Here is a 16,660-nt window from a genome sequence, read left to right on the forward strand (position 1 = left end):
TCCCTGGGAAGGGAGTTCCAGAGCCTTGGTGCACACATGGAGAAGGCCCTCTCCCACGTACCCACCAGGTGTACCTGTGATGGTGGCAGAAATGAGAGAAGGGCCTCCGTTGAAGATCTCAGGGCATGGGCAGGCTCATACGGTAGAATAGTCTTTCAGATAACCTGGACCATGGCTGTATAGGACTTTATATGTCAGAACCAGCACTTTGAATTGTGCATGGAAACAGACTGGAAGCCAGTGGAGCTGTTGTACCAGGGGAGTTGTATGCTCCCTGTAACAAGCTCCAGTCAACAGTCTTGCTGCAGCTCTTTGAACCAGCTGAAGTTTCTGAACACTCTTCAAAGACAGCCTCACATAGAGCATATTACAGTAATCCAAATGATATGTAAGTAAGGCATGGATCACTGTGGCCAGATCAGACTTCTCTAGGAATGGGTGCAGCTGGCGCCTGCTGAAGCCTGGGCATCCAGGCTTTGTGCTGAATCCAGAAGTACACCCAAGCTTTGAACCTGTGACTTCATGGGAAGTGTAACCCCTTCCAGCACAAGCTGAATCCCTGTTCTGCCTTTCAACAGATTTATTGTAATTGTTCTATGAATGCCAGATTTTAAATTCTATGGCTGGATATAGATTTAGTCATACTTCAGGCATATAGACCAATTGAAAGAAATCAATGGAAATCAGTAGGACCTAAATTAGTCATGATTAATTTAAGTCTTTCTGATTTCAACAGGGCTATTTGAAGCCCTGGGCTAAGACTGTATAGAACTCAATGTCTCTAAGAGAGTATCAAGATAATGCTATTTACATTTCTCCGATCTGATCAATAGAACTCAAGTGTACCTCTCAACTTCAGTAAAAATCCAGAAAGAACTTCACTACAATTGACCTCCATTCAAAAATTGAAGTAGTATTTTTTAAAAAAACACATGCATACACATATATTAAAAGAAACTACTTACTCTGTATCCCTCAAGATCTCTCATTTGGATCTGCAACAGTGAGAGATCTCTTAGGATTTGTAGATTGTCTTTATCTAACTTGAGAGCATTTCGATAGCATTTAATAGCTTCATCGTATTTTTTATCCGAGCGCTGCAAGAGTCCATAGACATGCCAACCTAATAAGAGTTAAGGAAATGCACAGGTATCTGCTGTATTCTGAAAATAAATGTATGCAGTCTTGAAAGAATTCATCAATTAGTGCAATTATTCATCATGGCTTAAAATATGAGTTGATACCCTTCATTAGATTAATCTGTAGAACATAAAATACTGTGGGGGAGCTAGCAATATGATGGAGAGTGTAAATAGCATTTTAATATGAACAATCCTTCTGAAAACAGGTTCAGTGCTAATGGTATAGTTGTAAGTATGTACATCTCTCAGTAAAGGCTACAACCTCGACATTTTTGTGTCTCTAAGGGAGCAATCCTATGTCCCCCAGAGAGCATGACTGCTTGGTTCATGGGCTACAACGTCAGAAACAGGGCTCCAACCTTGGAGCTAAGAAACCATGCTCTCCGGGCCCTCCCCACCAGGGCGGTTCTCTTTCAGCCAGCTAAGTCTCCAAGCTTGTAAAGGGAGCACATAGACGGAAAAAGGTGTTCCCAGGGGAGGGGAGGAGACTGGGGCATCGGCCATACGAGGAATCATATGGCTGCCCGTTTCCTTCCTTCCTTCTTTCCCTGAAGCTCTGCTAGACGAGTGAAACTGCCCATCTAACTTAAATGCAGAGCACCAAAGCACGAAGCACCTGCTGCTCTGCACAGGATGCTCATAAGAATCTGAGTTCGGAGGCTTATGAGTACCTAAGGCTGATCATGAAGGATTGCACTCTAAATGACTGTCCTTGTCATGATAAACAAATGGTCAAAGAACACCTAATTTCCTTGAATGAGTTCAAATCAACAGGGTCCGATGAACTGCATCCTAGAGTAATGAAGGAGCTAGCGGAAGAACTCTCAGAACCTTTGTCTATTATCTTTGCAAAATCATGGAAGACGGGGGAGGTGCCGGACAACTGGAGGAGGGCTAACGTTGTCCCTATCTTCAAAAAGGACAAAAAGGAAGATCCTGGGAACTACAGACCAGTCAGTCTGACATCCATCCCTGGGAAAATTCTGGAGCAGATTATAAAGAAGTCAATCTGTAAACACCTTGAAATCAATGCGGTGATCACTTGAAGCCAACATGGATTTGTCAAGACCAAGTCCTGTCAGACAAATTTGATCTCATTTTTTGATAAGGTAACCTCCCTTGTGGACCGTGGGAACGCTGTGGACGTCATAAATCTTGACTTCAGCAAAGCTTTTGACAAAGTACCACATGACATTCTGATTAACAAACTAGCTAAAAGTGGGCTAGATGGAACAACTATTAGGTGCATTCACAGTTGGCTACAGAATCGGACTCACAGAGTACTTGTCAATGGAACCTTCTCAAACTGGGGAGAGGCAACGAGTGGGGTACTGCAGGGCTCAGTCCTGGGCCCAGTGCTCTTCAACATTTTTATTAATGATTTGGACGAGGAGGTGCAGGGAACGCTGATCAAATTTGCAGATGACACCAAATTGGGTGGGATAGCTAATACCCTGGAAGACAGAAACAAACTTCAAAGTGATCTTGATAGGCTGGAGTGCTGGGCTGAAAACAACAGAATGAAATTTAATAGGGATAAATGCCAAGTTCTACATTTAGGAAATAGAAACCAAAGGCACAGTTACAAGATGGGGGATACTTGGCTCAGCAATACTACAAACAAGAAGGATCTTGGAATTGTTGTAGATTGCAAGCTGAATATGAGATAAACAGTGCGATATGGCTGCAAGAAAGGCCAATGCTATTTTGGGCTGCATTAATAAAAGTATAGCTTCCAAATCGCGTGAGGTACTGGTTCCTCTCTATTCGGCCCTGGTTAGGCCTCATCTAGAGTATTGCGTCCAGTTCTGGGCTCCACAATTCAAGAAGGACGCAGACAAGTTGGAGCGTGTTCAGAGGAGGTCAACCAGGATGATCAGGGCTCTGGAAACAAAGCCCTATGAAGAGAGACTGGAAGAACTAGGCATGTTTAGCCTGGAGAAGATAAGATTGAGGGGAGACATGATAGCACTCTTCAAATACTTAAAAGGTTGTCACACAGAGGAGGGCCAGGATCTCTTCTCGATCCTCCCAGAGTGCAGGACACGGAATAACGGGCTCAAGTTAAAGGAAGCCAGATTCCAGCTGGACATCAGGAAAACTTCCTGACTGTTAGAGCAGTACGACAATGGAATCAGTTACCTAGGGAGGTTGTGGGCTCTCCCACACTAGAGGCCTTCAAGAGGCAGCTGGACAAGCATCTGTCGGGGATGCTTTAGGGTGGATTCCTGCATTGAGCAGGGGGTTGGACTCGATGGCCTTGCAGGCCCCTTCCAACTCTGCTATTCTATGATTCTATGAGAACCTCAAAATGCAATTAGCTAATATCAAAGTTGAATGTCTAACAGTTTTTACAGAAATCAATTGCTCTGGAATCCAAACACAGCGGCTTTCAAACATGCCTTCATTTCTGGATACATCATAGTTTCAACAGATTTTGCTACAGGCTGTTTTCAGTACAATAGCATTCACCTCTATACTCTAGCTGCTATTTTACAGAGAAACTGCTATTTTACCACAACAGAATGAGTAGGGAAGTAATACTAAGTGGCACTGATGCTAGGACAAAGTTATGAATGCAGCACATTATTACTGTTATAATAGCTGGGAACCTGAACAGTTGAATAGTTATAGCATCTTTACATAGGTTGTTCAAGTTTAGTTGGATCAGGTGTTCTAAGTAGGCACTTTCAGGTAGCAAAGTATCAGAAGCAGTAAGCCTATATACACCAACTGCTGGTGAACATGGGTGGGAGGGTGCTGTTGCACTGTGTCCTGCTTGTGGGTCCCCGGTCGACAGCTAGTTGGCCACTGCGTGAGCAGAGTGCTGGTCTAGATGGACCCTAGGTCTGATCCAGCACGGCTCTTATGTTCTTATCAAGGAATGCAATGGACCCACAGTTACTGTACGTATTAAAAACTCATAACCTCCTGCAATAAATATTTCAAATTGAGGTACTTCTGATCATGGTAAAATAATATCTTTCCTTCCAACCATCAGTGCAAGATGAAAAAAACTAAAGCAACTCTAGAAGTACTGAACATCGGTGGATGCCATAATAAGCCTTTTATCAGTTTCAGTGCTCCACTATGAATGACACCCAATTCCCAAAAGGAATTGGCTTGTGAGAACAGCTGTAAACATTCTAGTGAAACAAACACTGCTCAATTTCACTTTCCAGGCATCTCCATCTCTTTAGGAGACTCACCCATGCATACATTACTTCTCTGCTTTCCACTGTATCTATACTTAACAGAAAGACTTTCTGCAACCTTGCTTCGTCCAATGCACTGCACCTCATACTTTGAAATAATTGTCAGGTGTGCAGAATTTATCACATATTTTAATAGCAAACTATCAGCAATATGCTAACAATTTACGAATCAGCCATTATTTCCATAGCTTTGTTTTAAAATATAACAATTTGTTTCTAGAAACTAATGTAGTGCAGTGCATTGGATGATTTATAACTCAGTTCCTAGCAATATGTTTGCTTAACATGATTAAGAAATTGTTGTGCCTTACTGTCTGTTCAGGAATCCAGTTTTATAAAGCTATTACTGCCCTACACTTTAGAATCCACTAGACTTTATAGATGACGGTTTCAAATAATCTTATTAGACAATATGCAATGGCTGTATCTAATTATTTCAACATAAAAAGTTACATAGCAAATAATCCATTTGAACATTTGAGAATAATTGTAGGGGGCAGGCACGGGAGTATTAGGAAAAGATTAAGTTGCTGCACTATTTGAAAGGATACACACATGACTTTTAACATCATTACGAAGCCCTTTACGAACGAATTCATATGCTTCTTCTTTCTTTCCCAAACAATTCAAGGTAAGCCCTTTCATAGCCAATGTCTCTGTAAGAAAGATTTTATAGTTTACGACTATGAAAATTCCAGCTATACATCAATAATCAGCTTTAAGGAAATTCAGATAAATAGTTTTATTTATCACCTCTTGGGGATACAGGGATTCCAATCTATCCATGGATCTCCATCTTTCCATACTATGTACTATTCACCTCAATGGAGGTAGCTTTTATGCACCTCTACTGGATTTAAATGAACAAGACAACATCCTCCCTATGCCCTCGTTCCACACACAAAGCAGCTCTGGATCAGGGTGTATCAGAATGAATTTATTTTATTTTATTTTATTTATTACATTTTTATACCGCCCAATAGCCGAAGCTCTCTGGGCGATTCACAAAAATTAAAACCATAATAAAACAACCAACAGGTTAAAAGCACAAATACAAAATACAGTATAAAAAGCACTGATGATTCAGGCTTCAGACACCATCCTCAGAGCATGATCTGCACACCCTGATAGAATAGGCTACACTACTTCAGGCTGCAGATGGTGGATCACATTCTTTATGCTGTAAAAAAAAAAGTAAAAAGCTAATATGAAAGGAACCAAGTTTTTTTTTAAAAAAATGGAGAATTCAGACTGCAGGTAAGAGGCAATAGCCATGTTAAAAAAATAAACACATATATAGACACAAATCTCCCTGCAATAAAAAAAAATAAGGAGAAAAGTTCTAGCACAGCTCGCTCTCTGTTGTGCTAATTCTCAGCTTTTTTTATATAGATACAGAAGCGTTTAAAAATATGATCTACCACCTGCAGTTTGAAGTGGTACACCTAATCTACCACCTCATTCTTCTGTACATTTCAGCAAGGCCAGAACTGAATCCCCTACCCTGAATATTATAAATTGTTATTTCAAAAAGAATTTGATGGCTGTTATGGTTGTTGCTGGTGTTCTCTGTAGCAGGATCTACATTATTGCTTTTAAAATGGTTTATAACAGTATCGACCCAGGACACATTCAGGCCCAGGACACATTCCATATACAGTTTTCAAACTGTTACATCCTGCTTGGTGTAGCTCTAACCTAAATCTATATTTTAAGGCTGAACTATTAGATTCAAAATAGCATAATACAAATATGAACACTCTGGACACCTTCTAAGTAAACAAAAAACAAGACTTTTTGCGTCTTTTTAGAAAGTGAATTTTAATTAAAATCTTGCACTTACCTCCATGTTCAGCGAACTTTGGATTGGAGAGGATCATTTTACAGAATTTGAGTCCATTTTTGTATTGTTTTTGTTCATAACATTTCTAGGCAAAAATAATAATTTAGCATTACAATCTATTAGCTTCTCCAGTAGCAGATCAAATCATTAATAAAAGACGATAATCTTTTAGAGATATCTTAGGGGCAAACTATACATTAAATTACACTCAAAAGCATGGGCACGGAAACCCTGACAGCTGTTTATTTATTTATTTCATTTCTATATGCCCAATAGCCAAAATTTTAAAAAGAGCTTCAGGAGGAGGCAAATTTTAAGCGGAAGAAGTGGGAGGGAGAGGGCTATGATTCCTCACACAAGTTATTTTTCTCACTTGTAACTGCCTCTATCAATATGCTTTTTGCCCTACAGGGTTTCAGATTCATGTTTATCCAGAGGTAATGGAGGGATATTGACAAGTAGGTATTACTTCTGTCCAAAATATTCCTACATGGTATCTCCTCTACTTGAACATTTTTTTGTTAGCAGCCATACCACTTGCAGCAGCAGAGGGAGAGTTGAGACAGTGCAGTCCATTCTGTCAGCTTGTCTGGGAATAACCACCATTTGTCTCCTCTCCCAAAACTGTCTCAGCAATCATTAAATATTTAATGTGACTATGTAAAACTAGTCCCAAAACTTGCCTGTCTTTCTGTTCACTCATCCTTTCCACTTCCCTTTTGTGTTGTGTGCCTATTAAATGGCACGCCTGCAGACAGGGTCTGTCTTTTTCTTTCAAACTTTGTATTAAGTTCTTTATTATTAGTTAATATTTTATCACTAGCTCTTTATTATTCAATAATAATAATAATAATAATAATAATAATAATAATAATAATAATAAGGGCTGTGATCCGCATCTCTTCGGGTAGGAGAAGCAATAGTGAGGTGGCCTGATTCGCCTCTGGAAAAGGCTGAGGCGAAGAGAGTCAGGGGGGCTGCGGATCGAGGCTAAGAGGATCACCTCAATCCGGAGCTCCGGACACAGGTAAGTGGGAGGGGGACTCATCTGGCACTGCCGCCGCCGCAGTCCCGGGGGGGGAGGAGGCAGGGAGGAGGGAGGCTTACCTGTGTCCATTGAGGTCCGTCGCGGGCTTCAATTGAGGCCCTGACTTCAAGCGGAAGAGGCCGCGGCCTTCTCTTCCGCTTGAAGCCAGGGCCTCAATTGAAGCCTGCGACGGACCGTAACAGACGCAGGCAAGGGTGTGTGGGGGTGGTGGCCTACCTGGCGCCGCTGGCGCTGCCGTCCATGTGGCGATGGCGGTGAAGCCAGGTAAGGGGGAAGGGAGGAGGGAGGCTTACCTGTGTCCGTCGCGGGCTTCAATTGAGGCCCCGGTTGAAGCTGGAAGTGAAGGCCAAGGCCTCTTCCGGCTTCAAGCCGGGGCCTCAATTGAAGCCTGTGACGACGGACACAGGTAAGGGGGGGTTGGCTTACCTGGCGCCGGCATCCATGCGGCGCCGGAGCTGGATCTCGGTCCGTGGAGCGGGGGACAGGTGGATCGGCCCGAAGAGGGTCGGGGGGTCCGTGTACAGCCCTAATAATAATTAATAATGTGACTGAGAATCATATAAAGTATAACTAGCTATAACTTCAATCCACCAACTAAAACGTCTTTGATAGAGATCCTGGAACTATTTTTGATCATGGTTATGACCTATTGAATTACTATTTAATCATACTTCTCCACTTATTTACATAGATTATGCATGATACTCCTGTCAAAATAAAAAGGTGCCACAAGACTTTGTCATCTTCTAAAAAAAGCATGCCTTGAAAAGCAACAACAGGTTATGGATACGACACTGAAGTTTTAAATCATGCAGTATGAAGATACAGATAATTGTGACTGTGATGAAAGACATTGATCAAAATACAACTATTGTGGCTGCAAGAGTAGATTCATTGCAAATCTCTAAGACCACTTGGTGAAATATTCTGATGCTCCAGCCCATGCAAAGGACAATTTATTCCAGGGATGGGCAGCCTATTTGGCCCAGAGTTCCACATGTGGTGCTGGGTTGGGGGCCAGGCATGTCCATGTACATATACACTTATACACACACATGCAAGTGTGCACCCCCTGCTCCCCACCCCCATTTCATTATGGAGAGAAGTGGAGATTTAAACCTCTTCTCTTTGACTGCTGAGTCCAAGGGATGAGATTGCGCAGCAGGGGGCGGGGTGAGAGGGAGAGTTCAAAGCCTCCCCACAGTGATTCTGATCTTGATTAGAGATGTAAAATTTCTGGAAATTTTGAAGCCATAGAAAAAAACTCATTTTTTTCCCAGGGGTTTTCGGAAATATGGTGATTTTTGAAAAAATTGAAATAATGCAATATTAGCACTTTTTACAGATTGAAAGTCACTTTGTTACTTTAGGAACGTAAAATGTTATTATGTCCAAGTTGATTTGGCATAAAATTATTACATTTGGTATATTAAAAGTACAGTGTATTCAAACAATTATTATAAACTGAATTTAAAAAAAACAAAAACAAAAAAACCCAACACCCCACCTTTTTGGTAACAAATGGAGCTACAAGCTCCCGAACTGTTAGGAACACCTGAACTGTAAGGAACCTCTTTGGTTTTGCCAGTTTATGAGAAGCAGACTAAAAATAATTTAAACAACAACAGAGGAAACTATCAACATTAGAAACAAAGAAAATTATTTATGTCTCTGCTAGTCCTCCACAGTGTCAAGCGGACATAAAGCACCCGTTCTCATAAAAAGAACTGAGAAAAAGGGGTGGGGGACCAAGATTCAATCAATATGCATGAAATTTAATCAGACTCATTTCCTGAGTTATAGCCATCACTATCAGTTTCAGTCTCTGCTTTAGTGGCAGTGTCTTCTAGAGTCAGAAATGCATCTTGCTCCTGCATTTGAGAGTTGTAGTCTCAGTTTGTAACCTAGGACTTGCTTGTCCTCGATGCACAGACATTGTAATAATCTAATACTGTACATAGTTTTTAGAAATCATTTGGAGAAGTAAATATCTGAACACCTTGTCCTAAACATTTTATTCATCATGCAAAAATGTAACATCCAATAATCCATTTTTTCTTCATTTTTTTTTCAATTTTTTGGGAAAAAAACAAAAAGGGCTTCGGAAAAAAATGTTAAAAACCCATTTGTTTCTGAATTTTTCCAGGCCTTCACATCTGATTTGCTATGTCCCCTGCCTTGGGATCACTGGGAGGGGTGGAAGTTAAAGTCCCACCTCCACTGATCTGTTATTCATCAACACTAGCTGATAGCTGATCAACTAGGCAGCAGAGAAAAGTAGGGAGGACACCCCAGGCCATAAAGAGCAGCCAAGGGCTACATGTGGCCCAGCTATAGGTTGCTCATATTCCAATCACCAGTATAAGCTACCATCCTTATTGTTGCCAAATGTCTATAAGTGGACACAAACTCACATGATTATACACGTATCGATAAACATGGAAATGTTAGGATCTTTTGCAGAGGTGTGGTGCACACGTGATAGGCTAAAGTAGCTCATTGACAGAGATTAAGAGCAAATAACAAAAGTTTTATTTTACCACAAATATTTACAACATGAAACATGATTAGTACGTCACTCTCTAACACAGGTCTAGTGGACTATTCCTAATAACAAAGGTAGACCAAAAGAAGGTGAAGGTGGGAATTATGGTTTTGCCAAATAAGGAGGGCAGTAAGGAAATGGAAAAGTAGTCTTTGGGGGCTTAAGCACAACAGGGATGACTCACGTTTCAATGGCCCAGGGTGGGCCATGTGAGAGACAGAATGGATAAATTTAAAGCTGAATCAGGAGAAAGAGAAATAAGGTCAAGAGTGAATGTATGTATTTTGTTCAGAGTATTAGAAACACACTGAACTTCATTTCCTGGCTTCTCATAGTTACTTGGAAACTCACTGCAGCCACAGACCGCCACGGCATTGAGCAGGCTTTGGACCTGGGTTTCACCTTGGCCTGGGAGGAACTGAGGACCACAATGTGCTGCTGCCCTTTTAAACGCTGATATATCCTGTTGGTGGGCAAAGACGATGATTTCACTTAGAAATGCCCTCCCAAAGGAGATACGATTGGCACCAACTTTCCGGGCCAAATTTAAACAATCCTTTTTGGCCAGGCACCTTAACATTTTAGAATTTTAACATTTGAAAATGTAAAATTTATTTTTTTAAAAAAATAATTGATTGTTGTGTTTCTGTTTGGTTTGCAAATTGTTGGACTTTTTTGCATTTTAATTTGTAACTGTATGGTTGCTATATTGGATTTTCCCCCCAAAGAGTTGTGGGAACCCTGGTGGATGAAATGCAGTTTATACATTTTAAAATAAATATATAAATGGGAGCTCTGATGGCTGACTAAGACGTTATTAGAGACTTAGAGTCCTGAACAAATGCAGACTGCAGTTCAAAAATAGATTTTGGAATGGAGGGCACTGGAACACAGTCTCTCCTTGGATTCTGACCGACCCTAAGAAAATAATAAACATGGAGAGATGCAAGGGAACTTCAAAATTAGCTATGTGTTGGAGGCCCCTGGTCCATGGAAACCTAACACAACAGCTGTGATTCTTAGTTTGACTTTAGGAGGGCTACACCACTGTGCTAAAAGAAAAGCTCATAAGAGGTTCATCGTCTTTTGACATTGTGAGGCAAGCCCACTGAAAGGCTGCGTTTGGACAACATGATAGTCAATGACAGGGTAATGATCAACTCAACAGTTGTTTATCTAGAGGGTATTCCCCACACGACACGATAATCAACCATGTCTATTAGTCCATGCTGAGTTGACTCACTCATCCCGCCTCCCCCAGTCCTCCTACTAGTATCCCATCAGCTATTACTGCCAAAAATCTATCCTGCCAGCTGGATTAAAGCAGCAGCTGCCACTTTGACTACTCTTGCCTTGCGACTTGGTGTCTGATGAAATAAGTTACAGGAAGTCAGATTCCGGCTGGACATCAGGAAAAACTTCCTGACTGTTAGAGCAGTATGACAATGGAACCAGTTCCCTAGGGAGGTTGTGGGCTCTCCCACACTAGAGGCCTTCAAGAGGCAGCTGGACAACCATCTGTCAGGGATGCTTTAGGGTGGATTCCCCCATTGAGCAGGGGGTTGGACTCGATGGCCTTATAGGCCCCTTCCAACTCTACTATTCTATGACTCTATGAACCAATGGTGCCCTCCACACAACACGATAACCAACGGTGGTTCAAAAAGCCAACTCTGCACAGCATTGATTGTGTTGGTTATTTAGGCAAAATAACCAACTGTTTGTTAAGAAACTTCTTCCACTCAACACGATAACCCACAGTGAGTTAAATAACCAACTGTCAACTATTTAAACCACTGTTGGTTATTGTGTTGTCTGAACCCAGTCAGATTCTGAGAGGCATGTTGGAGGTCAGTGGCCCTGATATTGTACTCATATACCCAAAGCGGGAGGGCCTTCTGGAGTCCCAGGCAGATATCTGAGACCACAATGTGATTGGGCAGTTCCAATGAAATGCAAGTGAACTGAAGTCAGCAATGGGTGCTTTCATGGAGATAAAGCTCTAGGGTACAGGAGAACATGGTCTCTATCTGGGTATTCAAGGCAGAAAGGCAGCACAAGCAAAAAAGAAATGTTCTAGCCCTGGAAATGTGGGTTAAGCACCAGAGCAAGAGGGGTGTGTGCTAGGAATGGATAATGAAGAATGGGCAAACCAGGTGAAACCTGGGTGATTTTGAAGCCGTGCGACAGAGTGTCTGCCTATGCGAAGTCCCACGATCAAGAAGTGTGCAAGTTTGCTGGATGCAAGGGCAGCTATTAGTTCAGCTGAAACACACTAGAGCAATGAGTTTGGGCATCCTCAAGGTAAAGTTAAAACAAAATGTACAATAGCTTTCAAGAAAATATTAGGTGGAGGTTATTACTGGACAAGGTAGAGTATTTATGCATTCATTTATTTGTTAGATTTATATTCTGCCTTTCCTCCAAGTAGTCCAAGGCAGTGTACATGATCCTCTTCCTCTCCATTTTATCCTCATAATCCTGTGAGTTAGGCTAGGCTGAGAGTCAGTGATGAGCCCAAAGTCACCCAGTGAGCTTCATGGCCAAGTAGAGATTAGAATCAGAGTCTCTTGAGTTCCAATTCAACCCTAACCATACCACACAGGCTCTCCAAAATCAGAAGACATGAGCATGTACGATGAATTCTCTTAGGTTTCATATTGCAAAAGAACAACTCCTCTTAACTCAAGGCAGAGGACATACAGGTCATAAATTTCAATTACGATAGGTGAATAGGCTAGCATACTCCTCTGTAATGTTACATAGGTCAGCTGCTTTCCGCTTCTACCTACAAAAGTACACTTTTGCTCTTAGCTGTCATGAAATTCTTGCTCATGCAGCCTTTTCCCAGAATAAAAGACATAGAAGTGCTTGAGTGATGTCAAGATATGACCAAAAGCAAGAAACAAGCCAGATGAGCAAAGAAGCCACTTGAACAACAATATGCTACAATAATAATAATAATAATAATAATAATAATAATAATAATAATAATAATAATAGTTACCCGCCTCTCCCTCTGGATTGAGGTGGGGTACAACACAAATAAAAACACCATAAAATACATACAACTAATTCAAACGTTTAAAACCAGTGCATCATTAAAAGCAGCACACCATTAAAAAAGGCATCTTAAAATTCAACTGGGTAGGCCTGCCAGAAGAGATCAGTCTTTATGGCTTACTTAAATTCTGGAAGACTGTTAAGTTGACGAATCTCTCCCGGCGAGCCATTCTACAAACTCGGAGCGGCAGGAGAAAAGGTCCTCTGGGTAATAGTTGTCAGCCTTGTTTTTGTGGGCTGGAGTAAGTTCTTCCCTGAGGACCTGAGTGTGTGGGGCGGATTGTATGGGAGAAGGCAATCCTGCAGGTAGCCTGGACCCAAACCATGCAGGGCTTTAAAGGTGATAACCAACACTTTATACTTCGCCCGGAAACTATTTGGCAGCCAGTGAAGAGATTTTATAATAATGCTTGATCTCTATAAAAGCTTCCAGGTCAGGCTTGCTCTTTTGCTATTCACAACCCTTGCAAGAAACCTGCCCTTGGCTTGCCTCAATCCTGGGACTTTGCCTTCTGACTTGTAAATTTTATTGCTGTAAGCCACTTTGGGGGCGGGGGAGAGGTGAGGTCTTGCCCTGAAAGGCAGCCTAGAAATACTTTAAACAAATAAAAATAAATAAAATATGTCAAGCCTACCATCTGGTTAGAGGGGTGCAATCCTCTCTTCGATTTGGATCTAATGACCCACTTCACATGTAACAATGACCCATGGGTTGTCTGGGCCCCTTGTTTGCCACTTCTGTTTCGCATGCAGTTTAGAAAATAACCTAGGAATGCCCCATTCCTGGGTTGCTTCAGATGACATGTAAACCCAGAACTCGGGGTTGTTGAGGGTGAAACAATACAGAGTTTTAACCCATGTTTTGTTGTTTGTTTCGCCCTCCACAAGTTCCATGTTTGTACATCATGCTGAACAACCTAGAAACAAAGCAGAAGTGGTGAGTGGGTGAGAGGCTGTTTACTCCCACATGGTTTGCTCCCACATGGATTGGTCATTACATGTGAACAAGGTCAATAACTACACGTTTTCAAAAGAAAATTGAAGGAGCACCTGTCAGGCCTACTTTAGGTATAGGTTATCCTGTCTTGGGGCAATCCTTTGAACTTCCACTCATATCTGGAAAAGTAAAAAGTGAGTGCATGAAAGAACAGACTGCTGAAAATGCTAACCATCCCTATTCATTCACATTGATTATAGTGTAATCAAATGAGAAAATAATCCATTTGGGATTACAGATGTATGAACAGTACTCATGCATTTTGTGATGAAGTAGGGAGTTGACCATGATATTTACCATACTGTTTTTAATTACAGATATTGAAACTGTTTATACACATTTCAAATGGCTATACATATTGACGTTTAAAATGTTAGGTAGGAAACATGCCAAAAGTAGCAACTGTTACTGTGAACTTGCTATCTTCTAGAAAAAGTAATCACTTAGCTGTTCTAAAATTAGTAATTTATTTTTAGCAGAGTGTTAGAGTGTCTTACCAAGAAGCATACCATAATCACATTGTAAGAAAGAAACATCAGGAGCAACATTTCTCTGCATTTACCATAAAAAACAGCATTGCCCCACCAAAGAAATAGAAGCAGATAAAGCTCATTAATAACAAACTCACCCCTGCCACCCACTATTCAAAATGCTGAAATAGTCTCTGCTATCAGTCTAACCAACATGCAATAGAGATGAGGAACAAATGGATGTGAACAATACTACAACCTGAAAATCCCCTCTAAACAAACTTAGATGATAAACATCATAAGGGTTTATTTTCACAATTAAGAATCAAATACTGAACTGTGCATTATAATGGAAGGAAGGGACCCATAATATTCCAGGACTACAATTTAAGTTAACACTGAGAAGGTTTGTATGACATGCCTGGATCGTTGTGTGTTATGAGCTACAATGCCCATGGGCGCCAAATCGCATTTGCAATCCCTGTTTTCGGGTTGTTATGTTATGCAAATCTGGCAAGCATGGGTTATGTAATGGTTGTTTAACCATGCTTGCCAGAATCGCATGATATGACAACACCTGAGCGGGGGTTACATATTCAAGATGGCAGCTACATGTGCAAACAGCCCTATTATGAATTCTGTTTTTTCTAATATTATTGTTACCATTAGCTGATATGTAGGTAAGTTGTTAAACCTCTCTTCTCAAAAACAAACAAAAACCGCACACACAGCTTCCTTCACATCATCTGTTAAATTGAATTCAAATGAAAAATGAAAAGCTACAATTTACTCATTTAGAACTACGATATGCTTGAAATGACAGTAGAGAAAAACACACACACCAAAAGAGTTCCATCTTGGTTGCAGTGTATTTTCTTAGCCACTTGGCTATAGTTAGTTAGAAAACAGCAATTTGAGAATAATAATCCAACAGAAATTTGACTGCATTCCCAGCAATAAGAACATTTAGGATAACATTAACTTAAACCTTTGCTGCAAAGGAAGTCTGTGTTAGTGATGCTATGTAAAGCCCTTTAAAAGTGAAAATCCCAGTACATTGATACAGGATGACTTTTATATCTCTTGTATCAATGTTGGCAGTTTTTATATGGGTAGTTTATATTGCCCTGGGGATAATTAGACCTAGTTTAAGGCAATTCATCTCTTTTTCAGTTAACTTCTGTTATCATAACTTTTATTACATAGAAGCCTTCAGTTGGTTACACACATAGAAGTTTAAGTTTAATATAATTTATTGTTATATTGTGTATATAATATATCACCTTGATAGTTTTTTAGTAAATAAGGTGGGTATATAAATAATAGTAATAATATTTTTTATATGTTAGAAGCTGTGGTCGGAGGGTTTTTACCCAAGAAGGTGATCTACAGATATTTCAAATTAAATAAATAGATACCTTTCAAACTGAGATTATCTAAAGCAAAAGATCAGAATCTGACTGGCAGGAGTTTTTCCAGCTCTACATGGAGATGCTATGGATTGAACCTGGTACCTTCTACATGCAAAAGCATATGCTCTACCACTGAGCTATGGCTTTTCTCCTAAGAACCCTCTGTCTATTGGACATCTATTGGGCTCAATGTCATACTAATATGAGAACTAACATGTTCTGGTACAAATAATGTTGGGTATGGAGCTGAGAAATCTGGTTTCACATCTCACTTGCGCTATGCACCAATTGTGTGTGAACTTGGCAAGTCACTCTTTTAGCCTCAGTTCCCCTTCTATAGAATGGGACTCACAGTGAGAATGACCACAAATATTGAAACGTACTCTGCAGATTACAAAACCAGAATGTTTTCAACTACTATATTTTTCCACAGAAAGTATTCCAATTCTAGAGATATCATTTCGTAAAGTTAATTGCTAACATACCCCAGTCAATTTGAACAACATATATTTTAATGCATATCTATATATTTCAAACACAAATTAAATTAAAACCAACCTGCTAAATCAGAATATGTGTAATCTGATCCCAAATCAATTTAGGGCATAGGACTTATTATGGTTTTGGCATGCTCAAACTGCTTTGTATTTATTACATTTATTTATTACATTTATATACCGACCCATAGCCGAAGCTCTCTGGGCGGTTTACAAAAGTGAAAAACAGTGAACAAAAGTATGTATTCTTTCATGAATCCTTATAACAACCCTTGTTGGCTGGTCAGTATTATCTCCATATCTTTTGCAAGCTGAATAAAGGCCAGACCAGAATGTATTTCAAGATCTAGTGTTTTATTTTATAGGTTTTTAAATAGTATGACAGTTGCAGTTATATTTCATTATAAATATCAATAGGTTTCACACTA

The 16,660-nt window shown here is 40.4% G+C and overlaps 1 protein-coding gene across 3 annotated transcripts in view; it reads right to left on the reverse strand.

Annotated features, from left to right (window-relative positions):
• NAA16 (N-alpha-acetyltransferase 16, NatA auxiliary subunit) overlaps window positions 1-16,660 on the reverse strand; it is a 439,249-nt gene that overhangs the window by 420,931 nt on the left and 1,658 nt on the right. For all 3 annotated transcript variants that reach the window (XR_010025449.1, XM_063125970.1, XM_063125971.1), the window contains exons 2-4: window positions 6,201-6,285; window positions 4,909-5,013; window positions 966-1,123 (exon numbers count right to left, since the gene is read on the reverse strand). Coding sequence is in view for 2 of the 3 variants with exons in the window: in XM_063125970.1 (XP_062982040.1) it covers window positions 966-1,123; window positions 4,909-5,013; window positions 6,201-6,285 (348 nt within the window). In the remaining variant the exon portion in view is untranslated. The remainder of the gene's footprint in view (window positions 1-965; window positions 1,124-4,908; window positions 5,014-6,200; window positions 6,286-16,660) is intronic.

This window comes from Elgaria multicarinata, chromosome 5, assembly GCF_023053635.1.
Source record: "Elgaria multicarinata webbii isolate HBS135686 ecotype San Diego chromosome 5, rElgMul1.1.pri, whole genome shotgun sequence".
Classification (NCBI taxonomy): domain Eukaryota; kingdom Metazoa; phylum Chordata; class Lepidosauria; order Squamata; family Anguidae; genus Elgaria; species Elgaria multicarinata.